Here is a 27,977-nt window from a genome sequence, read left to right on the forward strand (position 1 = left end):
GAAAAAGATTAGCTTCTCTAAAAAACGTTTTAATATTAACATGGATGACGGTGATGAAAATATGCAAGGACCCACAAACATTTGCCTTTATGTTGAATCGTGCGTGTCACCCGCAAACATACTAGCAGTTCCTGCAACAAATGCATAATATCAAAATTGTGTTTGTTTATTTTGTTTTTTACAGTTCTAAGATGCATCTATGGTCCTGAAAACACTGAAAGACAAACAATTGCTCTCCAATTGGAGCCACAACCAGTAGGAAGTCCTCTTAGGAAGAAAACGGTTTGTTTTTTTTAGCTACGTGAAAAAAGCAACAAATGTTGCGCTTTACAAGGTTAGCCTGTCGAGTGCACGGTGACACGGGAACAGCGCCGTCGTCTGCGATGGCGCCGTTGCGTGCATAATAGCAACGTTGCGAAAGGTCAGCCGAATCGCGCACAAAATGTCACCTTGATGGCTTGACGCACAATCGCCATGGCAACGCAGCCCTCCAAAAGCATTCCACGGATGCCAAATACTGCAGATTCAAAATTCAGACAGATTATAAATACATTATTAATATTATATGTACACATCAAAACAAAATGAAAACTATGAAAATAACCTCATAAAGCCATCATCGATTGCGTATCTCTTTGAAATCAGCCTGCTGGGCCTAGTACACCTTGACCAAATATGGTCTTTTTCCTCCTTTCAAATAAAAAGAAGGAACTCACTCTCACACGCACGCACTTGTCATTCGCACTGCAATGTCCACAATGAGGATGTGATGGCGCCTCTCTGAGGTCAAACTGTGGCACTGCACTGGACTCACACTAGGACAAAGAGAGAAAAATACTTCCTAGATTCTGCTCATAATCCAAAAATGCTATAACCTCATCAAGTGCCCAGAAGGGGAAGTACAAGTCAGTTTTCAGATGACAACTTGCGCTCAAACGACATCTCAAGATGAGTCGGTCGGTCGGTCAGGCGTGGGGAGTCTCTTAACCGTTGGTGACGGTGGTGCCGCTGCCCAGCTTGATGATCATTTGCTGGCAGTCGTGGAGGGTGCGCTTGTCCCCGAGCTTCTCCAACGTGCGGGCGGCGTCGGCCAGCATGCCCACCCGCTGGCCGGGGGCCGACAGGAAGGACGGGGGGAGGTAGCGGCACGCCAGCATCACAGCCTCCGCCTGCTCGCGCTGGCCCGGTCGCGTCTCGCACTCTTCTGTCGCACACAAAGGTGACATTTGCCGTTAGCCATTGGGATTTCCACAGCACAGGCAGTCAATGGCCAAAACACTTGCCAAGATTAACTCATTCACTCCCAGCCATTTTCACTGAAGCAACCCCATTCGCTCCCGACTGTTATACTGAATTTTGACTGATTTTGCAAGGCCCACAGAATGTGTTTTATTGCTATGAAAACATGGAACCTATCAAAAATAAATATTAGAGTCTCTTCTTTCATCGGGAAAAAAAGTAGGCTTTTATCGGTTTTTGTTTTTCAGCAATTAGCATTAGACGTGATAAGTTTCATCGATATTCACATCCCTGGTGAAAACACTGTCAAAAAGAACTTGTTGCAACATGGCTGTGGCTGATCTCTTATACTCTGCTGCCACCTGCAGGCCGTTTTTTGTAATAACTACCATTGCTTTATGCCACCTCTTGATGTCAGAAACGGCATCAAAGCCTTCTTCTGTATGCTCTTGCATAAAAAACACAAACTTATAAATATGTTTTTGGGAGTGAAGGACAAAGTACTGAAAAACGTATTTACACATTTTTGGGTTGGAACAAGATTAACTCATTTGCTCCCCAAAACTTTCTATTTTAAATAATACCATGGTCCCAAAAACACATTTATACGTTTTTTTTTTATGCTAGAGCATACAGAAGGCTTTGATACAGCCTCTGAACTGAAGAGAGTGCTTGAAGCAATGGTGGTTATTGCAAAAACGGCCAGCAGGTGGCAGCAGAATATAAGAGATTAACCAGGGCCATGTTGAAAAAAGGCCCAGTGTTTTAAACAGATTTGTGAATGATGATGAACTTAGCTATATTCTAATGCTAATTGATGAAAAACGGAAACAGATAGAAACATACTTTTTTTTCCTGATGAAAGAAGAAACTCTAATCTTTCTTTATAGCAATAGAACACAATATTCTGTGGGCCTTGCAAAATCAGTCAAAGTGCAGTAAACCAGCCGGGAGCAAAGGGGATTGCTTCAGTGAAAATGACTGCTAGTGAATGAGTTGATTATTAAGATTACATGATTAACTGCTTTTATTGATAAATACAATTTCATTTTCAGCAGTTTCTGTAGTTCCACACTGATGTGACGGGGCTCTCAAACTGACATCAAGGGCACCATTGGGGTCCGCAATTTAAGGTGTGATAAAAGAGGTGTCTTTTTTAAATTTATTTTTAATGCATACCTGCACATGAGGACTGGCAGCCAATAAAACAAACAATACAATATAATAAACCAGTTTCTCCTCCCTACTTCAGCTTCAGCTTTGATTGTGATGTTTTGACAACATAGTCAGAAGCCAAACTACAACAAGGAAGGCAACAAGATTCCATCCACACCAACAAACCCACCTGTCTTGGTCCCGGGTGTGGCCCTGCGTCGCAGCGAGCGGTCCAGGAGTTGATGCGTGCGTGTGGGACTGGCCCCCGCCATCAGCCTGGCCGTGGCTTCGTGAAGGAACAACTGGAAAGGGACAAGAGGACGCATGAAAGTGAACGCTCAGCTTTGCTGCCAAACACTTAAGCCTAAACGGTGTGTGCGTGTGCGACTAGGCGAGAGCCAACATCTAACGACACTTTCGCACAATCTGTCCACAAAAATGATGTGAACTCGTCTTTGAAGGAATGGCGGACCGTAACTTGACAACCTTTCCAGGTCAGTTTGACTTCTTGTACGAGGTTGTCAGGGTTTGGAACAAAGTGTCGGCTGCTGGCGCAAACTGCTTACATCTGGTACCGACAGCAGGGGGTGTGCGGTATATGGTATAATTGGTATATAATGGTACCATTTTAGACTTGAACAACCAATCGTGATAACGCTTGAGCTGGGCAGTATTACTTCTATGTTCTACTTCTCAATTGGCCTCATCCGACATGCTAAGGGTTACGGTTCGGGTTGACGGCCGAGATGCTAACATGTATAAATGAAATACATTTGTCAAAAAGGCAAATAAAACATACGAGTACTTGTACATACCCTTCGCATGGCCGGCCTGAAGCTCTGCGCCAGCTTGCGTAAGGAGCTCAGGTCCTGCTGAAAGCCTTGGAGCTCAGGCGGGGAGGCCTGGTGGACCCCCACGGGGGCCAAACCGGGGCCCACTGGGCCCGGCCCGGCCGCACTGGCCCCGTGCTGCTGCTGAAGATGCCACACGTTGGTCCTCATCACCAGCAGCAAGTCACACAGAAGCAACTGCACCACCTGCGGATAAACCGTACTTTGATTAAACATTAGAAAAGGGGAACATCCATTGTTAAAACTATTAGCACACTTTGAGTTGTATTATTAAGTGCTATCAAGGGTGGGAATTTTTGATCGTCTCACAATTCAATTCAGATTTTTGGGTCTGTGATTCGATTCTCAACTGATTTTCGAGCAACACAAACTCAAACTAACAATACTGTTGTTACACTATCAAACCACTTTTTCATTCCAGTTGAGGTTAACTGTAAATCTAAACACCCAAAATGAAGAAAATTACACACACGTAAATGCAAACACACATCGTTGTAGCTTGTTTCCCTAACGTAGCTAGCTCAAGGCTAACGCTCAATGGAAAGTTCAATTGTCTCGCTAACGCCAATTAGTGCGCTACTCGCTACAACTCAGCAGTGTATCAGAATGTGCAGAACCATATTGCCCCTAAGTGGCCAAATGGTGTAGAACATGAACAGCGCTCCAAATAAAGGCAAACACACACAAGGGCAAGACAGTATAAAATAAATTTGGGGACATTTTATATCGATTCTGAATCATTGTAAATGAGAATTGGGATTTTTATGAGAATCGATCTTTTTGGCACTCCCCAAAGTGCTATATAAATAAAGTGTGATTAGATTTGTTTTATTTTTTGTTCAAAAGTCTTAGCCATAAGTGATACTGGAGCCCCCTCCCCCCCCCCCCCCCCACACACACACACACCTTAACACTTTATTAAATAGTAGTGGTGTGAATTGCCTAGTACCTGGCGATTCGATTCGTATCACGATTCATAGGTCACGATTCGATACCGATTAATCCCGATATAAATCTATAAATTGATTATAGCCATTTTTTTTTAACTCAAATTTAGAAAATACAAATCAGTAAACTTGTACATGTACACTGTAAGATTTGTATGAAAATGTATTTATTTATCGGAAACTTTAGGCTTATAACTGAGCCACTGCATTTAACAAACAGGTTGCAGTCTGTTTCATGTTTGAACAGCACTGAAATAAAATATTAAGGCTTAATGTTCCATTAATATAACAAATCCTAACCCTAAGTAAAACGTTTTGTTGAATATTCCCATAAAAATTTGATGTTTAAAAATCGATTCAGCCGCATATCGAATCGATTTGAGAATTGCGCGCTGTAATATCGCGATATATTGCCGAATCGATTTTTTTCTAACACCCCTATTAAGTAGACTAATTATGCTGTTTAATTCTGCTTAAACAAAATTAATATTAATCAGAGTACTTTGTTTTGACCAGTAGTGGCACATACAATGCATTCCAGCTTTCAAAATATGAGGGTTTTAATTTGTTGCTGTTGGGGGCTCAGCTCTGTGTTGCACTGCAGGAACATTGCACTTAGCGTACACACATGCAATGCAACTACAATGCACCACAGCTCAGGCCAAAAACGCACATAAACACACATTCTGTGCACCATTTGCTGCGTGTGCATGTGACTTTGCGATAAGGAAAGCGCATGTGTGAGTGATGATACGTTTGTGCAGGCAATTTCGCCGTGTGTACAACTTAATGCACGGCCATGTGCGAGCACATCTGTCAGCGCGTATTTGCGTGCGTGCTTGAGCATGTTTTATATTTTTTAAGACAGACGCCACCGCACACACGCAGAGTTGCCCTCTCAGGAGTGATAAGCAACAACTTTTATGGGAAACAAATTTGCACGCTTGTAAGTGTGAGTGCCAGTGCGCGTGTGTGTGTGTACCTTGTCTAAACTGGAGCTGTGGGAGTGCGGGCCCAAGTTGAGGCTGTCTCGGAGCAGGGCGCTGGCCTTGTCGCTGTGGCTCAGGCTCAACTGGCAGTTTTCAGGCTTGGACAGCAGAGCCCGCACTGCTCGGAAGGTGTTGAGACAAGCCTTGGGCAGGAGGCTCCTTGCGGTGCGAGAGATAGAGAACGCGGGTCAGTGCGATGGCGGCGACGCGGGGCCGAGGGATATGCGAAGCGCCCACTCACTCCACGTTCTGCAGCGTGCGCGGCAGGTGCTCCACGGTCGGATACAGCCTCTCCGCGGCCGTGTCGTCCCCTTGGAGCCAGTTGATGATCACCACGGCGACGGAGGACCACCATTTGGAGTGGGGGTCGCAGCCTAGATGCCGGGACGGAAGCAGCACAAGGTCAAGACAAACTGCGAATGCGAACCCTCAAAACTGGTTTGTAATAGCCTCTAGATGCCACAAGATGGCAGCAAAACAATACGGAGAGGACCATAAAACATCAACACCATGTATCTGACCTGTAAACAATCATGAACCCATAGACAGCTAAATTATTCCCTCTCTCATGACGCCCATCAGTAGTATTAGCTAGCGCACAAATCGGCGTGATGTCACAACAAACAAGTGCGCTACTAGTTTACATAAACCATATTAAGTCATTAGTCGTAGCTGCATCAAGAATAAAGCTGAAACATACTTTCAATTGGAATCAACGATGACCAACAAATCTCAAAAGGCAGTTGGAAAAACATTATCAATGAATAAAACCCAACAACATGATTCCACCACATGGAGGCAAAGGTGTCATATTATTGTTTTGGCCTCTGCACAAAGACAATGAATTGACAAGATTTTTAGTCAATAATGGAGGTCGAGTTAAAAAAAAAAAATTGGCTGACATATTGATTGGTTTTCATTGTTTTTATTAAACTACTGGTTTGTCTTTCATTGAAAAATAATAATAATCCAACAATTCTAGTAAATGTAATCATTTTACAAATACAATTAATGTTGCTTTTTATTCAATAATTGGTTATTTTGAAATAGAAAAAACAGGATAATGGCTTACATATTTTAGACAAACATTTTACCTTTTTTTTTTTTTTATATAGTATTGACTACAAGCCAAATGTGGCCCATGTACTAAACCAGGGGTGCCCAAGTCTGGTTAGATGTCTCCCTCCTCCAACACAACTGAATCAAGTGATTAGCCCGCTTTGCAGAAGCCTGACATAATAACAACCCATTCCTGATAAATGATCATATGAATCAGGTGTGTTAGAGGAGGGAAACATCTAAATCAAAGTGGATAGTGGCCCTCGAGGACCGGACTAGGGCACCATTGTACTGAACTTTCCCCAACCCTGGTATTAACTAGGGGTGGGAATCTTTGAATGTCTCACGATTCGATTCCGATTTTTGGGCCTGCGATTCGATTCTGAATTGATTTTCAATTAAGAGCGATTTCATATTTGAAATGATTTGATTGACAATGATTTTTGCTTCAATTTATAGATGTTCAAGGAATCGTAATGATCTACTCCAGTCTGACTCGCTAATGCTAATTAGTGCACTTTTATCACTCAAAAGAACGGCTCCACACTGCAAAAAAAACACTTTTATTGGAATAATTTGATCGTGACTTTTTCCTTCTACTCTTTTTTCTTTTCTTTTTTCTTCTAAGAGCTCAGTATTGTTCATTCGGAAATGTCATCATCATTGCTCTTTTATTATTATTATTTTTTTTTTATGTGTGTGTGTGTGTGGGTGAGTATGTGTGTGTGCGTGCGTGCGTGCGTGTATTTGTTAGCTCACCAGAAAACCTATTAGAAAAAATCTCATACCGTTCACCTAAACCGAACACCAGGAGACCCGAGGGGACCAAAGAAAACCAAGGAAGGTGAAATCCAGCACCGACCAGACACCCCCCACCAGAACTCCTCCCCAGCCCAAGAAACATCCAGACCCCAACAAATCCAAAAAACATAAAATCAGGGAGGCCTCAAGAGACCAAAGGAGAGACCGAGAAAAGGAAGGAAGGACAGACGAAGCCGCGTGAGATCCGCAGACACCAGCCTCCACCGATTCAATAACCTGAGGAGGAAGCAGATTGCGTCTGAGTTTCGGTAGATGCTAGTGTGGTGGATCTGGCATGCATGAAAATGTCCACCAAAGAGGGGAGCCGTCGACCCCCGCCGGAACAGAGCAAGCGCAACACCTCAGGGCCCCCCAGGCCGCGGCAGCGCCAAAGGACGACCCCCGGGCCCCGCCAGGGCCACCGGCCGGAGAGCAAACCCAGGAGCAGGAGCGCCCCCCGCCCCAACACGGCCCGCGCCCCCTTCTACTCTCTAATGTGGCTACAACTTAACAGTGTATTAGACCGCGTGGAACCACACTGCCCCTAAGTGGCCAAATTGGGTACAACATGAGCAGCACTCCAAATAAAGGCACACACAGACAAAGGCAAAACAGTCTAAAATAATTTAAATAAAATCGATTTTGAGACATTTAAAATCGATTCTGAATCGTACTAAATGAGAATCGCTATTCTTATGAGAATCAATTTTTGGGCACACCCCTAGTATTAACCCACCCATGTTAACATACCAGATTTTTGGGATGTTAAAAAAAACCCTGATAGTTTCTTAAAAAAATAAAAATAAATAACACGATCTCTAAAAAATAAAAAATAAAACACCTGAAGGAGATATTTAAAAATAACCTTTGGGTAAGAGTCTTGCAAAAGTGCTTTAAATGTTTCAGAGTATGACGACAGATTTTCGGTTGGATTTAGGTCTAGGCTATGACTCAATTCCAAAACATTAATTTCCATATGGTGAAGGCTTAGGAGGTATGCTGCCATATTTGTCCTGTTGAAAGGTGAAATTCCTCTTTAGTTGTACCAAAATTGCTATTTGCAACTGTTGCAAAGTGACACCTTGATGAACAATAACAATCCCCAAGCAAGATGCTGCCACCGCCGTGACGATGTCGTAAGCTCCGACATTGGAGTCCCTCACCGCCCAGGGTGGAATTTAATATGCAAGACAGTGGCGACAGACATCTGCCGTCTGTGTTTGACCTCTGAATCAATCTGTCACAGCCCTGTGGTAAACTTACAACATGATGAGGCCAGAGAGCATTTTGACGACTCGGTTATGAGAGCAAAGTACTTCATTTGGATACGGGGCCAACACACACCGAATTCCGACACTAAGTCAGTGCCAAGAAAAGTCTGCCATTAAAATCCCCGCTGCGCCCTCCATCCCTCCATCCCTCTCAAGGTGATCACTGATTTGACAGGCCTGAAGATAGATGAAGCAATCCAGCGGATGACTCTCGTTTTGCGAGCTAGCGCCTCCGCTTAACCCGCCACCCTCCCTCCCTCCATTTATTTTTTATTTATTTTTTGCCCAGATGAGCGATCAGTAAGTACAAAGTGAAGCGGTGGGAGGGAGGAAATCAGTCCACTCAATCTCCGTAATGTGAAAATCAACGTTATCTCGCGCCTCCTATTAGGAATATTAAGGAAAAATGGATCCAGCGGAGCAGGTCAAGACAGACAGGAGGAAGACAGAGTGAAGAAGGAGCAGAGTGGATTTATTTTTTTCAACAGTAAGGCTAGAAATTTAACATTAAACAGTAGAACAGTAGAGGTCTGTTCATGACAGTATTATTAACTACACTTTTTTTTTAAATATAAAACCTTATAAAGTTCAAACTCCACATGAATTATGTTATTACAATTAATTATTATTATTGTGAATTATGAATGATTATAATTACAATGAATCTCAAAGGAGAAGGTGAAGTGAGTTGAGACGCTTCATTCAAACAAACGTTGCTGCCATTTTGTGGCATCAACAGGCGAGCCTTTTTTAGGGGGCATCAATAACTTGCATTATTTCCCTATATGCAGCACAGGTCGGTCTTGTCTCATTGACTGCCATTGACGGCTTTCGACGTCAAAAATTCATTTGAACTATTGCTATTAGTTTCACTTTTTTTCCCCACTTTTGTTAACAAGAGTATGAAAACCTAGAAAAAAAATATTGTACATTTAGAACAGATATAACATTTGTGATTAATCATGAGTTAACTATTGAAGTCATGCGATTAATTACGATTAAAAAAAATTATCGTCTGACGCCCCTAATTTTTTTATATTTTTTTTCTTTTTCTTTTTTAATTAGCGGCATCAGGTGATTAATTTTATTTAATTGTAATTAATTACATGACTTCACTAGTTAACTCAAGAGTAATCACAAATTTTATATCTGTTCTAAATGTACAATAAAAAAAAATCTAGGTTTTCATACTCGAGTTAACAAAAGTGGGAAAAAAAATTGAAACTAATAGAAATAGTTCAAATGAATTTTTGACGTCTATAGCCATCGATGGCAGTGAATGATTTATTATTATTATTTTTTTATTATTATTATTAGAAGTAGTAGTAGTAGAAGTCATTTACCCGTCACAGTTGCCATGTTGGAGCCGATAGCAAAGGACTGGGACGTGGCACCAGCTGCATCGGAAGCGCTAATCAGCAGCTGCAGATACTCCAGGGCGTCCGCATACTCCCTGAGGACAGATGAACATTGAAGTCAAACATGAAAAAGAAAATCAAGAAATCTGTTGCAGACAACGGCGGGCCAGATCATCTGTTGTGCATGTGTGTATTTCTATGCATGCATAGAAAAAGAGGAAATGACTTATTCTGCATTACAGATTTGGCTTTATGTTCAAAACAATTACAAATGTTAAATATTTTAAGTAAAATTCAAAACTTACAAGTTTATATAGATTGTTGTCTGTTGAAAATGTCAATATGACATGGGCAAAAAAAATTCTATTGACCAGCTCGCTTCAATGACCACACGTTTTGTTGTTTTTTATCTGACAGAAAGAAAAAACATTGATGGAGGGATATTCCCTTTAAGATGACTCATCTTGGTCCATATAGAAAAAGGCCAAGATAAATAGAAAGTTCTTTGAATAAATCCATCCATCTTCTATACTACTGGTTGTCCTCAATAAAGTCACAAGTGCACTGGAGCCTATCCCATCTGATATTGGGAGAGAAATGATCTCATCTATAAAGATGTTTTTTTTTAGCAATTAATATTCACCAAACAGCCGGTCCATTATGACCCCTTGCACCCGTAAGGATACCCAATACAAGGGCTGTATCAAATATTGATACCAACCCATTACTACCTTTGTAGAGGCAGAATATTTGATGCAGTCGGTGTATTGGGTTATGATTTATTGACATCATCATGTTGTGGCCGGTTGCCGTTTTTGTCAATCACATAATCACGGCTGCATAACGATGCTGCTCACCCCTCGCCCTGACTGGGGCTTTTCTCCCCTTTTGGTTGGGCCACGCAGTAAAGAGCCTTTTCCAGCAAGTGTTCTCTGAAGGCTTGAGTCACCTGAGCCAGGGGATCCACTGGAAAGAGCATCAACAAAGCATTTACATACAAGGCGCACAAAAAGCTAAAGCAAAAGCAAATGCAAAAACAAATCATGTCACTTCTTACCAGTGTTGCCGGCCTGGCTGTAGATGCTCTCTTTCGGGATGCTGCGAATGGCCCAGTCGCCGTCCACGAAGAAGCGGTGGCCCAGTGGGTGACAAAGCCACTGCATGGCTGGGGGCACGCTACCGCTGGACGACAGGCACGCCTGCCGCGCACTGCTCAGGAAAACACGCTAAATAAAAACACAAAATTATTACTCAGCACAAAAATCTGGTGGACAGATTTTGACACTAATAGCAAATCAATCGTGCTTTCGTGTCGTTGGGTTTGTATTAGTCCCTCAGAAGTACTTACTACGCTGCTTTAAAAACTGCAGGTAGCAACTATGCGAAAAATATTTGCTGACCGTAGCACGAGATAAACGAAAGAACGCTGACTAAAGGGCACTCACAGAGGTGAAGTGCAGGATCCTTGGCAGGCTGGCTTTGACTCGGAGCGCCGCGGACACGTAGACCTCAGCGAGCGAAGCCACAGGCAGGCAAGCGCCGGCGCACTCTGCCAGGTTCACTGCACTGAGAGCCATGTGCACGGCTGACAGGTGGCTACCGTTCAGCTTACCTGCATGTCAAGTTACAAGGCAGGAGAATCAATATTGCAAGATAAGTTGAGAAACGCACCCTTGAATCTGCTTGTCAGAACATTTTATATCTACTTGAGTAGTAACAAAGTGCTCATATTCTTTTACTTGCCACTGCAATGCATGGGAAAGCCAACCTGTCATGTGCAGCTGGTGCAGGCGGTGGTAAACCAGCGCGGCGTCTCGGCTGCTCTTGCAAGCGTCCTCCTGCAGGGGGCGGTCAGATCGCAGTCCTCCCGCCCGGGCAGCCAGCCAGCGGCCAATCCAGAGCCGCTGAAGGCAGAATCTGAGGAGGGACCACAGCGAGGCGCATGCCAAGTCCAGCTGGGAGGTCGGTAAGGGGCGACCAAGAGCTTTGAGACAAGTCCAAAGGTTCTGACTGGCCTGGGCAAAGTCCCCCTGCGAAACAAAGGCTGAATTAATGAAGGATTCAAGGCCACCAAGAGCGGGTCTGGGGGACAAATGTTTCAGTCACGGGCATGATTTTATGATGGGATTATTTTTAAGGATCAAGCCATTTTTTCTTCCTTCAGCTATACGTACTCTTGCCAAGTCCAGGTCGGCCTGCTTGCGGTGCCTCCAGAACAAGACGGAAGATCCGGAATGAGGTCTTGTTACAGGCTCGCCATATACCAGAAGGCGGATCAGAACTCCAGACACCAAGATGCCGTTCACAAGCCACACCAGAATTGTTGGTAGCATCCAATCCATCCAGCCCCATGAGTCAGCTGCAGGGAACATTTTGGTTAATAGCAGGACAAGCAGCCTAGTGCCGTTTATGACGAGTCATGTTTACCGCTTTTCCTCAAATAGAGAGGCCTCCACTCTAATGATACTGCCATGTATTGGGCTATTTACTTTCTGTTTACTATCCACAAATTTCAAATCAAATGATATGAAATTAAAAGTTTGTAGTATATTTGCAGCTAAATAATACGGGCAATTGTAAAAATATTTATCTCCCCTAATAAAGGGCTGCAATTGAAATACTGTATGGTCATTAGTCAGGTTTCCATCCAAATGTTTCAAAAATTGTATGCGAATGTTGTGAAAATGCGCAAAACGGACGTGCGACTTATGCCCGTTTCCATCCGCTCTTCTTTTGCGAATATGCGCCACGAGATGACGTTGTAGTGACGGAACTTTGGGACAATGGGGAGTTCCAGGTGGGAATGTTGGTTTTGACGGACTGAGCGGAAGTAGTTTGTCTTGTTGGATTCTAGGGATTGGGAATCTTTGAATGTCTCACGATTCAATTTCGATTTTTGGGTGTGCGATTCGATTCAGAATCGATTTTCTATTCAGAACGATTTTTGATTCAAAATTATTTGATTGACAATGATTTTTGCTTCAATTTATAGACGTGCAAGGAATTGTAATGATCTACTCCAGTCTGACTCGCTAATGCTAATTAGTGCGCTACTCGCGGCACTTTTATCACTCAAAAAACGGCTCCACGCTGCAAAAAAACAACTTTTATTGGAATAACTTGATGGTGACTTTTTCCTTCTACTCTCTAATGTGGCTACAACTTAACAGTGTATCAGACTGCGTGGAACAACACTGCCCCTAAGTGGCCAAATCGGTTACAACCTGAACAGCGCTCCCAATACAGGCACACACAAAGGGAAGAAAGTATAAAATAATTTCAATAAAATCAATTTTGGGACATTTAACTCTTTGACTGCCAGACGTTTTCAGAAAAGGGATGCCGTCAGTGCCAGCCGATTTAAGCATTTTGACTGATCTTTCAAGGTCCACAGAAAATGTTCTGTTTGGACTATGGAAACACACGTACTACCAAATGAAAGATTGGACTTTCATCTTTCATCAGAAAAAAAAAGTTTGTTTCTACCTTATTCCGTTCTTTAGTAATCAACAATAGAAAATGGTTAGTTTGACCCAATTTCGCCTGTTTTGGACCAAAATACGGAGAAATCAAGCTTTTAGTGAAACGATATTATTTCATGCATTCTAGTGAATTTGACACTTCTTTTTGTCCATGAATGATGCCACAAACACCTAAATAGTGCTTTACTTCTATAAAACACTACCACCAAGAATGAAAAAGTGTTTTTTGATAGCAAAATACGTTTATTTACATTCAACAGTGTAACAATTTGACAACAATTTGGCAAACTATTTACAAATGTGTGCAACTGTGGTGCTATTTACAAATATGTGGATGTTTCAACGACAGTTTTTCTTTTTGTGTAACACTCTTTTTTTGTGCAAGGAGACGCAACAGGATTTGCACAACAGATTAGTTTCACTGCGATTGCCTCTTCGCGTGCAGAAGCTACACTTTCTTGCCGGCCGTTTTTTACGGGGAATAGCAAGTATATGCTGCAGTGTGTGTTGCCATCAAGTCTAATATCAGGATCATGCTACGGTTTCGTTACGTCTCGCTTCCTCGTGTCCTTCAGTTGCTATACCGGGTGGTAGGAGATGTTCTGATCCATTTTATCCACTCCATTCATGGTGGCATCGTAGTCCAGAAACAGTGTCTTCTCCGTGATCAGACTGTACCCGCTCCTCCGATGAATATGCATTGGACTCGGGGTACTCTTCATTGTCCGATCGAATGTCCGCTTGTGCAGCTCCGGCGTTAGCAGCGGTAGCCGCGCTTAGCCGGTGAGGCTTACTACGTAATCATAGCAGTCGCGTCAAAGCTTCCAACTTTGGCGTCAAGCTCGGAGTCATCATCATCATCATCATCAATCTGCATTGGTCGATGCCAACTCTCCATCGCCCGATCGAATGTCCGATTGTGTAGAAGTACCCGGCCGGCTATTGTGCGCGTTTTCCGGCCTTAGCAGCGCTAGCCGCGCTTAGCCGGTGAGGCTTACTACGTGTTCATAAACAGTCGCGTCAAAGCTTCCAACTTTGGCGTCAAGCTCGGAGTCATCATCATCATCATCATCAATCTGCATTGGTCGATGCCAACTCTCCATCGCCCGATCGAATGTCCGATTGTGTAGAAGTACCCGGCCGGCTATTGTGCGCGTTTTCCGGCCTTAGCAGCGCTAGCCGCGCTTAGCCGGTGAGGCTTACTACGTGTTCATAAACAGTCGCGTCAAAGCTTCCAACTTTGGCGTCAAGCTCGGAGTCATCATCATCATCATCATCAATCTGCATTGGTCGATGCCAACTCTCCATCGCCCGATCGAATGTCCGATTGTGTAGAAGTACCCGGCCGGCTATTGTGCGCGTTTTCCGGCCTTAGCAGCGCTAGCCTCGCTAGCCGCGCTTAGCCGGTGAGGCTTACTACGTGTTCATAAACAGTCGCGTCAAGGCTTCCAACTTTGGCGTCAAGCTCGGAGTCATCATCATCGTCGACATCAATGCGCTTTTTAGTATTGATTGATGCTTTCCGTCTTTGAAAAAAATGCTCAAGCGTGAGTTGCTTGCAACCGGTTGCTTGGTCAAGCCACAATGGCTTGAACCAGCCATTGTCTCCTCAACACTCTAGCTCCGCCTCACGTCTTCTACTGACGCCCACGGTGGGCGGCCCATCCAACCTTGTGCAAAGAGAGTCATCGCTGCCCTCTAGGGGCCAAAACGAGTCTTTTACTAATCAGATCTGCCTGATACTTTCAGCACAGCTGCCCAAGGCTTTCCTGCACCCGTTTTTGAAAAAAAAACATAGGGGACGTCTTTTAACGTCCTCGGCGCCCTTCCCTAGGTTTATGCTAAACGTTTTATAACGTTTATGGCAGTCAAAGAGTTAAAATCGATTCTGAATCGTACTAAATGAGAATCACGATTCTTATGAGAATCGATTTTTTGGCACGCCCCTATTGGCTTCCCTCCAGCATGTAAGTGAAGTGTGTTGTTACATTGAGAGCTGATGTTAATAAAGTCATCTAAAATTGCATTCATGTTTTTTTTCTTTGAGTAGAAAAAGAATCGTGTTTCTTTGTCTCCCCAAACATATCTTACTTTATCATCCGCCATTTATTGTGACTACAAACGAGCGTGTGACGTAGTATCGGTCAAAACGTGCGACGTATATCCGGTCTTGTAGTCGCTTACTCGCAAAAAAACCTCTTTCCATCGCCAAAATGGGCATTTTCCTTTTTTCGATACGCTTCAAAAACCACCCCCTCCAAGCGTAAAAACTTTTTGGCGAATTTTGGGCCTTTTTTTAAATTTCTGGCGTTTCCATTGAGTTTCTTTTTCGCAGTTCTTGAAAATTCTAATAAAAATAGATGGATGGAAACCCCCCATTGTCTCCTGCTCTTACTTGCAATATCCAAGCCCAGAACACTTCTGCCTGCATGGTGGGGGGCGGCGGCTGCGCTGTCCGCTGAGCTGCTGCCGGATGAGCAGAGCAGGTTGGCCAAAGGGTTGAGGGAGAGGAAGAGGAAGGTGAAGGCGCAGAGCGCCATACGGGAACGGTCCAGCATGCCACCAGCACCGCTGCCTGTCGCCGACGGGTCCAGCATGCCCACGTTTGGCTGGTGCACACAAAGACAAGTAGCCAATTCAGGGGGGAAAAAGTGCAGAAAGTCAAGAGGCTTTTTTTTCTTTTTTTACTTTGCTGGTAAGATGGAGAGCAGACTGATTTATATATAAATGCTTGGGTGAATGTTAAGATTAAAACCTTAAGATTTATGACTTCCATAACTCTGTCACAAGGCTACTTTAAATGCATTATGTTTCGGCTTGAAGCTCTTCAATATTAAAAGCCTAAAGTATTTTATAGGGGTGTGAATTGCCTAGTACCCGGCGATTCGATTCGTATCACGTTTCATAGGTCACGATTTGATCCGATACCGATTAATCCCGATACGAATCTATAAATCAATTTTTGCGGGGGTTTTTTACCCAAATTTAGAAAATACTAATCAGTAAACTCGTACATGTACACCGTAAGATTTGTATGAAAATGTATTTATTTATCTGAAACGTCAGGCTTATAACTGAGCCACTGCATTTAACAAACAGGTTGCAGTCTGTTTCATGTCTGAACAGCACAAATAAAATATTAAGGCTTAATGTTCCATTAATATAACATTCTTCCATGCTTAATGTGTGAATCCTAACCCAAAGTAAGACGTTTTGTTGAATATTCCCATTAAAAATTGATGTTTAAAAATAGATTCGGCCGCATATCGAATCGATTCGAGAATTGCGCGCTGTAATATCGCGATATATTGCCGAATCGATTTTTCTAACACCCCTAGTATTTTATATGTCCATCAACTTATTAACTTATTCACTGCCACTGACGACTATAGACGTCAAAAATTCATGTGAACTGCTTCTATTAGTTTAATTTTTTTTTAATTTCATTAAATTTTTTATGAAAACCTAGAATTTTGTACATTTATAAAATATATAAAATTATGATGCGATTAATTACGATTAAACGGCTTTTATTTTTGATATATATATTTTTTAATTAGACAGATTAACATTTTTAATTGTAATTAATTACATGACTTCACTAGTTAACTAACAATTAATCACAAATTTTATATCTGTTCTAAAGGTGCAATATTTTTTTCCCTAGGTTTTCATACTCTTGTTAGCAAAAGTGGGGAAAAATTGAAATAGTTTAGTTTAAATGAATTTTTGGCGTCTATAGCCGTCAATGGCAGTGAATGCGTTAAATGTGTATTACATGCAAAAGTCAAATCAACCCACATGGATATTATATATTATATTATATGCAGCCCTAATATTATATTAGGGCTGCAACTAGCAATTAATTTGATAATGTGATTAATCCATGTTTTTTTTTCCAGATTTAAAATTCAGACACCGTGAGGCGGAGTCTGCTTGGCCAGTTAGACTTTGTGTGAGCATTGTGATGAGACTTGCTAGTGCTGTCATTTTGTATTTGTGTATTGGATGATTTGTCCTGTTTAACAAATGGCTGAAAATGCTGCTTGCCCACATGCCAAGGTATTACATTACCTTAACTGCTCCATTTTTTTTAACTTCATATCTGAAGCTCGCACGCACGTTAACGTTTGGTTTTAATGCCAAGGTGCTACCGGATAATGCCACCATACCTTGGTATCCTCTCCCATCGGGCTGTCGGGTTCCGAGTCACTGCTGCAATGCGAGAACGAAGAGGGCGAGCCCACGTCCGACGCCGGCGGTGTGGGCAGCTCGGTCTTCATGTCAGCTGGACTGTCCACCTCCATGGCAACGAGGTCCTTGAGAGACTCTGCGGTAAAGATGAAGGAAAATGAGAAGTTCAAGGGGCAATCAGACGCACGGCGGTAAAAAGAAAAAAGAAAAAAAGAGGGCCGTTAAGCGAGCCTTTCCACTCGCAGTTCGTCATGAAAATGTCAACTGCTACAAATTGCAGAGAAATGAAGAAAGAATCTGGTGAAGGGAATGGGCAGGAAGAGTGCGTACTGTTTTTCTGGGCTGCCATTTTCAGTGCCAAGTTCTCCTGTTTGAGCTTCTGATTGGATTGCTGCAGGAAACGGATGACGTCGATGGCTTTCCTCAACACGGCGGACTTATTCAGCTAGGACACAAAAGAGAAGAATCAAGGTCAAAATCATACCATTACTGTAATTAAAATCATTCACGAGGTTGTTCTCCATTTGTTATCCTCAGGAATTCCAGCAACACGTCTGTTTTAAAATCCATACCACATTCAAGAAGGAATAAAACAATATTTGTGAATACAGCGTAGCAATACAAATAATAATAATAATACTGTTGAGTGACAGCACTACAACACTGTCCAGCTCTTTGGCACCTTATTGGTTGTATTTCTTAAACTTATCTTTTTTTCTTAAACTTAAAATTTTGCATTTGAAGGACGTGATAACCCCTGGTTTTCTCACAGAAGCTATTTATGTGCAAAACTTAGCCTGGCCAAAGGCAAGGGCTGCTGGCTCCTCTGCTAATTGGACTGTTTTTAGAGCACTAAGAAACAAATGCTTCTCACCTATTAAAAAGACTAAATCTGAGTATTATTTATCAGTTACTACAAAAACTTGAAATGACCCAAATAGGTTTTGGAGAGCTATAAAATATCTTTCTGTCTGCAACAACTCTCTGACATTATCTGCTTTTTATTATGAATGATTCTGTTCCAATTCATGATAAAATGCAGGTAATGAATTGTTTTAACAAGCAATTTGCTTCTTCTGGAACCTTGTTTGGTCCAGGTTACTCTACACCTATGAAAACTACTAGTACTAATATATTATCGTTTACTAGACAGTCTTTTAGTTTTGTGCCTTTTCTGTGCAAGATGTTTGTAAGGCCTTAAAAAAATCTGGATCCTAAAAAACCCACAGGTCCAGATTTGTTAGATCCTTACTTCTTAAAGATGGCTGCTGAATTGATAGAAAAGCCAATTGCATACATTTTTAGCCTTACAGTAGTCACGAAGGAAATTCCCAAAATGTGGAAGTCTGCTTTTGTCCTCCCATTACTGTAAGGGGGTGATCCTTGTATTTTAAACAATTATTATTATTGTATAAAGCGCACCTGACTATAAGCCACACTAGCAAAATTTGGGGAATACTCAAGCTTGTTACACATTTAAGCCGCACTCTACTGTATGCCGCAAGTGTTTTAATGTTTTAATGCACCCGGGTTCACGCTTTCTTTTCCATAATGAGGGTGCGAATTGTCTCGCTCTGGTTCGGTCTCTCCTACTGTGTTTGGGCTCACTTGGTTTGTTTTGCTCTGCCCGATGCTCTTGCGCTTTATAGTTGCGCTTATATACCCTTTATAGTGTGCCGCCTTGTGATTTGATGGATAAGCCACACCTTTGTATTAGGGCTGGGCAATATGGCCCAAAAGATCAAATCTCGATTTTTGCAGTCATTCAGGGGGATTACGATTTTAATCGAATAAACCCAAGAAACATTTTTTTAAATGTTTCATTTATTCAAAAATAATTCCTGTGCAAAATGTTCAGACAACAATAATGTATACTGATTCTAAATTAGTTTGAACATAAACTTCATAGTTTGTACTTAAATTAAGTAGTTAGTAGCTACTGTAAACATGTCTTGTAAACCACCCATCCAGCATTGGGCAAAATTACAACTCACAAAAACATTTGGATGTAACAGAACAGTAGCTTTTAATAAAGACAAAATTCAATTTCACAATTTAGCACATTTTCAACGATTTGATTTTGATTACCCAGCCCTACTTTGTATTAGCCGCGGGGTCAAATGCAAGTGAAAAAAGTAGCGGTTTATAGTCCAGAAATGACTGCTTATCAAATTTATCAGCACTGGCTAAAATCCTTGAAACTCTTTTGAGTGGCCAGCTAAAGGATTTTTTTTTATACACAAATTATATTTTATCACCTTGTCAGTCAGGTTTTAGAAAAAGAGCACAGCACTGTCACAGCTGCATGATGGTTAATGACCTCTTTGTAGCACTTAACTAGAAACAGAATTGTGCTGCTCTTTTTATTGATTTGTCAAAGTCTTTGATACCGTCAACCATGCTATTTTAAAACACAGACTTTTGAGCTCAGGGCTCTCAAAATAAGCTGTTTCTTGGTTTTCTAACCATTTTAGCAGTCGGTGCATTCGATATGATTGTTTTATACTGTGACATATCTGTTCTGAAAGGTGTACCACAGGGTTCTGTGCTGGGCCCGCTTTTATTTACCATTCATGTGAACAATCTTGGTCAAAATGTAGCTAATGCAGAACTTCACCTGTATGCTGATGACACCATTGTGTACTGCTGTGCTGCTTCTCTTGCACAAGTGGTTAAAGATTTGCAAAAAAAAACTTTGTGGTCATGCAAAATACACTGCATGAGCTGAAACTTGTTTTAAACGCAGATAAGACCAAATTTATGCTTTTTACTAGATCTAGGACCAGACTACATGTTCCTGTTTTTTTTAACTCTTGATGGAAAGGAGATTGAGGGTGTACATTTGTTACAAATACTTGGGCATATTAATTGATGAATGCCTTAACTTTAAATTTGCATGTACTGTGCCTTGTAAAAAAGCTAAAGCTAAAACTGGGTTTTTACTATAGAAATAAGCTATGTTTTTCTTTTTATGTAAAAAAGCGTCTTGTCGTTAACCTGTTTTAGACTATGGTGATCTTTTATATATGCATGCCACTGCGCAGTATCTCCATCAAATAGATAGTCTTTATCGTGCATCCCTGAATTTTAGTGTTCCCTCGTTTCTTGCGGGCTCACCTTTTGTAGATTTTTTTTACAGCTGGCTTTTTTTGTATGCGTTATTTGTTTTGTTTTTTTACAGTGTATGCACGCGTCGTGCCGTCGCCGCCGTCAGGCCATAGCCAGTTTTAAGACTGTTGTCAATTAGGACGTCTTCCCCTGGCTATATGAATTACGCTCCATTTTTCTTATCTCAATTGATGAAACAACCGTTGGCTTGAATGTTGCATTAAAGACCATTCGGAAATAGCGGTCATGCTACAAGGTTATCTTGGCAGAGAAAAACGAAGTGTGGCAAGTTTCCCCCCCCCCCCAAATCATAGCCAAAAGCTGGAGATCCTGCATGGTGCCGGAATACTTTAAGCCCTACTGTGCCATACTTAATAGGGAAAAAAATGAATGAACATGAAAAAAAAACATATGATGAATGAAAAAGCATTTACAATAAACTAAAATTAAAAACATATATATTAAACAAAACAAAGAATGAATGCTGATTTTCATTATCGGGGGTTGGTTTTGGAACGATAAACGAGGGAACACTGTATTACAAATTGTAAAGCTCTGACTCACCACTGTGAGTTATATTCTCGGGTCGGGTGGCCTGCCTTGTCGACCCGCAGACTAATTCACTGGCGCACCTTTATTTAAAAGGCCATTTTTGGGCTGCTTCCCCTCTATCTTTGTGTTTTTATCAGGCAGAGAAGCGCCTGACAGTATTCATTGCGTTGGCAGGACCTCTTTTTGTTCTCTGTCCCAAACGTACGGACAGAAAATGGTAAAAAAAAAAGAAGCTTTTGCGTACTCAGCACCATCAGCCTGGAATCTTCTACAGAATGCTCAAAGAACTGGTGTCCTTAAATGTTTTTAAATCTAAATTGAAAGACGTGGAAACAGCTTCTATACAGTGTCGATGTTTTTAGCTTGGCTGTTTGAACAATTTAATTGATCATTTAATCCAAAATGTTGTACTTTGTATTTTTATTTTATTTTTGGCCCACTCTGCACTGTATGTCTGTAAGTTTGTGTTCTTTTGCTGCAGCCCGTCTTGGCCAGGTCTCGCTTGAAAAATAGGTTTTTAATCTCAATGAGACCAACCTGGTTAAATTAAGGTTCAATGAGAAAAAAAAGAGTGAAGCCCAAGTATGGGAAGTATGCACAAATAGTATACTATGTTGCCCCTACAAAATAAAATAAGTAAAAACAAACACAAGAAAACTTCTTGAGAATACCACAAGTTATAAAATAAAACCAGGACAGTATCGGGCGTATCGGTGTGAAGTATCGGGGCATTTTTTGTGTTAGCATCCTAGCTTAGGGGTATCCATATAAATGGCAAGTCCCTATCTAATACAGATGAAATGTATTATTTCCCATAAAGATCTGGCAATTTAGATATTTTTTTAAATCGGACAAGTCTCTGATACTCATGTTTAAAATAAACTCTTATCAGACGTCTCCAGTCTCACGGCTTTAAATCTAATCAATGAAGTTGAGGTGATAAGAAGGACAAGATAACCCACCTTGGCCTCGGTGCCCGCGACCAAGTCTTTGAGCTCAATGATTTTGTCGTTGATGGACGAGCGGTAGCGCTTCTCGATGGCGTTGTGAGCCGTGCGCTTCTCCCCCTTGGCGGGGAAGAAGCTTGTCTTGCCGTTGTTGATGATGCGGGTGATCGGCAGCTTCTCAGCATCCACCATGACGGGAACAGTCGTGAGGAAGGTGCCCCCGCCCACAAATGCCTTGGAATACACAAAACGTACTTGATTTGTGACGCTTGCATCATAAGATTACGATGCCGAGTAAGCAGTATTAAAAAGGGGTGACAATTTAACTAGGTCAAATTAAAAAATGGTCTTTACAATAATATGCTGATTGTGCCCCCACTTGTCTAAACACGGCATTGTGATTAACTCATTCACTGCCATTGACGGCTATAGACGTCAAAAATTCATTTGAACTATTTCCATTAGTTTAAAATTTGTTCCACTTTTGTTAACAAGTGTATGAAAACCTAGAAAAAAATATTGTACATTTAGAACAGATATGAAAATTTTGATTAATAATGAGTTAACTAGTGAAGTCGTGCGATTAATTACGAAAAAAAAAAATCCCGACGCTCCTAATTCTTAATAACATTTTATTTTATTTTTTATTTAAATTTTTGTATTGTTAATAATCTTTTTTTTAAAGAAACAAATATTCAAATTCCAAGTAAAGCAAAAGAATGAAAGGGGACAAAAAGAAGTAAAACTTGTTTTGTCTGCCCCTGATCAACTAAAAAAAAAGAAAAGAAAAAGAAAACACCTCACGATTAATCACAAATTGTATATATTTTCTAAATGTACAAAAAAAAATTCCTAGGTTTTCATACCCTTCAAAAAAGTGGGAAAATGTTAAACTAATATAAATAGTTCAAATGAAATGTTGACGTCTATAGCCGTCAATGGCAGTGAATGAGTTAATATTGCGATTGTAGAATATGAATAAAACTGAAAAATTCACCCATTTTGATCCATCTCCGGGTCGGCCATTTTGCTACTTGCCACTGTCGAATGTTGAATCACAGTGCCAAAGGACTCAGCTTGTAAAGGTCACATGACCAAACTCAGAAAGCAGGTGAGCCGTGACAGCCGTTACCTGAGCCCTTGGGCGCCGGCCGGGGATGTCATTTTCAGTCGACAACAAGGGGCAAAATGGCAGCACCCTCAAAACAGGTTGTGAATTTGCTTACCTGCAGTGACGCGCTCTGAACTGCCGTGGTAGTGGCCAAGGATGTGGGGGAGGCCACAGTCGTGACCATGCAGGGGTCATGCTTCAGCGTGGTCAACAGCAGAGACTCAGCTTTGATAAACTGGGGTTGCAGCAACACCTGAGAAACACATTCATAATCTTTTCCCATCCGTCCACTCAAACAACAAGTAGCAATGTATTCATTATTTAGTGTGTTGGACTCTTGCACACTTACAGGTACTTGTTGCACATGAGATGTGAGCGTTGGAGCGGGTGGGCTTCCTGACGCGGCCAGTAAAGGAGAAGTGGCGGTCAACCCTCGGAGTGGAGTCTGAATGGCCACTGGTTGAACTTTGGGAGGCGAGGAGGAGGCGACCGTTTGGCACACGCTGCCAACTAAAAATGTGCAAGGTGCGCCACAATCAGCAAGCGTATCCCAACAGATGGTCGCCAGTTAATGGTTACACACTTGTAGACCACTAGGTGAACTGCTATCTAGTTGTACGGAAGTGATAGCAGCATTCAGTGTGTCACCTTTATTTTCTTATCAAGCAATAAAACTAATTGTCATGTGAAAATTGAACAAAACCAGCAGGGGAGATTTCCATCCTTTTTCTTCCTCATAAAACTGCTACATTTCTTCCTGATATTTTATCCTCATAATTCTCACTTAATCCTCGTCACAAACACTTTTTCTTTTCTTTTCAGTATAGCACAAAAATGCCTTCATAAGAGCCAGCATGAGCTTGCCTTTGACACTCACATTTTTGTTCAAATGTATGTATGGGAAATGGCTGCAAATGATGTGACAGATTAAGTAATGATTGCACGACTTTTGTATAATGCATACAAGACAATACCCAGGTTACAAGTTTTTTTAAATATGCGTTGTCGCTAGTGTTGTTCCGATACCGCTATCGGGAAAGGCCCCAATACATTAAAACAGAGGTAAACAAGTAACATGCCGATACCATTATTTCTGACGCGAATATAGGACTCTGGATGCAGCATCTTGTGTCTTGCTTGTGCACGGCATTCATTAATGTGTGACGTGTTCACTGCATTCCGAGCCAAGATATCCTATTCAGCGTTTCCGTTGTATTCATTCAACAGCGGCGTGTCGCCGCTCCTTCGAGCCAGTAAAAAAAAAAAAAGGGAAAGAAAAAAAATGTGCGTCATTTGTGTGCTCCGAGTTTCGAAGACGTTGTCCTTCCAGCCAAGCGACGTGGCAAATTTTGCTGTGCCAACGCGCGTTTCTGATTGGTGGGCGGGTTTTACGCTCGTTTCTGGTTGGCTGCTTAATCGAGCCACTGTGAATGGCTGCGTATGACGCGTGACTTTGGAGCGCGCATACGGGCCAGTAGCAGGAAGGTGGAAGAGAGTTGAGGCTGTATGTACTCAAATGTGAAGATTAAACAAGTGAATAAAAAGAGAGATAAAAATTAAATAACAGACTGCAGTGTGACCTCCTGTCTCCTGCTGTTCATTTGGTCTACCCCGTTTGGACCCCACCTTTTTTTGCGACGGGCGCAGAGACGACCCGTACTCCGGCCTCGAGTCCGAGCAGGAACGGATAACAAAATTCTGCCGGTGTTGTGCCAAAGTAGTTATCCCCCCCACAAAAAACACAGGAATTATTGCTAAACAGCTGCACGGCAACGAGACTGGCTCCCATAATGACGATGGGGAACCTGGCATATTTGATGGAGAAATTGCTCAGCTGTTTAATTCGGATACAGAAGATGAGGACTTTGATTTATGGATGAAGACTGATCAAAAAATAACCTGAGTACATTGTTAAATTGTTGAATAAAGTAGAACCAAACTCATTGTTTTCTCCTGTTGTGTTGCTCCCACAACCCGTTTGTTTTAGCAAGCATGCACCCAATAGCGCGGTGCGCTTTATGTATGGTTACATTAAATATATTACACAAACTCAATATTAACCAGAATGCCCCGTTTACACTAATGGGGATGCTTACAACATATTATCGTAAAGAAAAATTATTATGTAATTTCCCTTTCTTTTCTTTTTTTTTAAAGTAACAATTTTTGTTAGTTTTATTGGGGTGGCTGAAATGGATTAATGGTATTTCCCTTGATTTCAATGGGGAGAGATGATTTGAAATGCAAGTGTGGTCACTGTATATCTCAAGGAACCACTATAAAGCCAAGCGCACTAAATCACAAAAAGTTAGCCGTCAAGACAAATCATCACAGTACGTACCTATGTAGCTGTGCTGGCCTCTGTTCTGAGTCTGAAGTTGTGTTTGCATCTGGTTTGGAGGTTGGGGTGGAGTTTGGGGCGGTGAAGTAGAAGTGAAGAGTTTTGGGGGTGAGCTGCTGAATTCCGGGTTTGCAACCGGTGAGCCATGAGGTGAAGCTCCTACGGCAGGAGGAGTTTGAACCAGAATGGGTTGGGACGGTTCCACTTTGGGCGGTCTGACACTGTGAGTTGGCTGCGGGGATGCCGGCTGCTGTCGTGGGGTGGGGATGGACACCTGAGCCAGCGGAGACTGCTGAAAAGTGGTAGGCTGGAAGGCCTTGTCTGGGGTGGATGAGCTGCGGGTGATGGGAGGGCCCAGGAGCGCATCCAGGTGGGGGCTGCTGCTTAGGATGGAGGAAGAGGAGGAAGAAGAAGCAGATGGAGGCGTAGTCGTGGTGGGCAGGGAGGCGGATGGCGTGATGGCCTGGGGCAGACGAGGAACTTCTAGATTGGCAGTGGGTCCTGTGAATGGAGGGTTATCAAAGAAGCCTCCAAGTTCCCCTTCCTGGTGGATAAGGAGCTTGAGCATGTCTGAAAATGAAAACCATCATCAGAATTGAAAGGAGGACTGACTATAGTAGCACTGTACCACTCTTTAAATTGCATTATTAAAGCCCGACCAAAAAGGATTTCTTAGGCTGATGCAAACCGTTACTTGGACGAATATGGACAATTAATTCAAAAATATGTAATGAATAAATAAACTTTGGTCCCTTAATAACAATACAGATATGAATCACAGGCAGAACATTTGACGGTTTTACATTACCGGTGATACCTTGTCCTTAGTATTTGCTTAACTTTACAGAGTGAAATCCATCCATTTTCATTGGCAAAAATCGGCTGATTTTTTCTCTCTCTCAACACAGAAAATGTACAAAATAACCCTAGTGAACGAAAGCCTCCACATCTGATGTCCTAAAAAAACAAACTTGTCTCTATCAAGCAACAAAATATTAAACACAAAGCAAAACAAAAATTTTGTATTTTCGTAAGTGCAGTTGGGACTCAAAGCAATTAAATGAATCTATTCTTAATTTAAATACACAGTGCACATCTATAAAGAAAAAAATAAGAAACACTTGAAATATAGTTACCAATATAATGTAATTAATGATTTTGCATAGCATCACACCTTGAGAATATGTAAAGTATTGTGCGGAAATTATCAAGCTATTTTTAAAGTGTCTCAGTAAAGCTATAACAATGATAGTTGTTGATAATAACAGATCAATTTTGCGTTTCTACATTCTGCAAGGAAGCCGGCTTGGGTGCTTGTGTTTTGTATGAGGTGATCGCTCTTGACCAATCACAGCGCGTCTTGTCCAAGACAGGAAAGGGTATTACGAAGAGGTTACTATCGGTTACATGTGGGTAGGGGGTTAATATCGTTTATCTAAACGTCTATGCGTTTGACTTCATAAAATTAACACATTGGCCAATAAAATGAAAATGTATGAATGTAAAAATAATGTTCAAGAGTTAAGAACGAGAAACATATTTTTTTTTATGTCGGCCAAGCAAATATGGGTTAGCCGTTTTTACAAAGCAGCGCCTACACAACAACACGCTGCGCTACAATAAACGAACAAAAATAATGCGACAAAAACTGTGGGTGTTCCAAGCATATTTGTTCGTGTTTAATTGACTTCCGTTCAATTTCGGTCAAATGAGGCTCCGTGAACCCGCCAGGAGGAAACGAACGCTAGTAACCTCAGTCTGGGAAACTTGCTGGGGGCGGGGCGCCACCACGAGCACGTTAGCCTTGTCTATTTTATTCACTTTCCCTCTCTTTAACTCGCCTAATACAAATGCATTGTATTGCACAAATTAAACGTGCTTTTCTAATCGTGTGCCAAATGACACGATCACCACAAAACGCTAAGAAAGGCACATTTGTCCCCTACAGTCTATGCGATTCGCTAGCTGGAACGTAGCTACACCATGAGAACTAACATAAACGTTGCATGGTCTTTCAAAATACGTTTTTGTCGAAAATAGGATGTGCTTCAAAGACTTGTCACGGAAAGTGTTATTTTAGGAGGCTCGCTGGTATGATGGTGCTGTAAACGTGACGTATGTTCACGATGTGAAAATAGGGTTCTTACCATCAATGTCGTTAAGAAGGGCCGTGTCAATCTCGCTGGGGTCATTCAGCGACAATGTCGGATCCAGATTATCCAACGAAGGATCGTCAAACGACAAATTGTTCATCTCTGCTGTTGTGTTTTTAGGATAGTCCAGTGTAAAATAAAACGATCTCCCGGCGGCGAATACTCGTCAGCTTCTTGGGTAGCTACATTTGCCAATGTGTACTCGTAACAGGTTGGACTTTTCTTTGTAGCCGATTTGTCAACTAACTCGCCGGTGCTAACCCCATGATGGCTCAGGGAAACTTGTCAAACCAAACAGTGAAGCCCATTCACCACTTCGTGTTTAGCCAAACTAGACCACCTCGCTTGATGATAACGGACAAATAATCTAACCAATCATAGTCAAGATAGTCAATTCACCCTGCCCTCCGCCTAGTTGT

At 41.9% G+C, this 27,977-nt stretch overlaps 1 protein-coding gene across 1 annotated transcript; it reads right to left on the reverse strand.

The window, feature by feature from the left end:
• Nucleotides 1-8: 8 nt before the first annotated feature.
• On the reverse strand, nucleotides 9-27,944 carry srebf1 (sterol regulatory element binding transcription factor 1). The gene is made up of 19 exons (XM_086092621.1): nucleotides 27,553-27,944; nucleotides 25,406-25,975; nucleotides 23,414-23,574; nucleotides 23,180-23,317; nucleotides 21,969-22,187; nucleotides 17,677-17,791; nucleotides 17,325-17,482; nucleotides 15,548-15,761; nucleotides 11,845-12,029; nucleotides 11,439-11,700; nucleotides 11,116-11,282; nucleotides 10,728-10,896; nucleotides 10,528-10,636; nucleotides 9,656-9,765; nucleotides 5,423-5,555; nucleotides 5,175-5,340; nucleotides 3,210-3,431; nucleotides 2,585-2,696; nucleotides 9-1,204 (listed from the first exon to the last, which is right to left on the reverse strand). The coding sequence occupies exons 1-19, from the start codon at nucleotides 27,656-27,658 to the stop codon at nucleotides 984-986; spliced, it is 3,537 nt and encodes a 1,178-aa protein (XP_085948747.1). The 5' UTR covers nucleotides 27,659-27,944; the 3' UTR covers nucleotides 9-983.
• Nucleotides 27,945-27,977: the final 33 nt, after the last annotated feature.

Source organism: Leptonotus elevatus, chromosome 1 (assembly GCF_054856555.1).
Source record: "Leptonotus elevatus isolate MCC_2025b chromosome 1, RoL_Lele_1.0, whole genome shotgun sequence".
NCBI classification, from domain to species: Eukaryota; Metazoa; Chordata; class Actinopteri; order Syngnathiformes; family Syngnathidae; genus Leptonotus; species Leptonotus elevatus.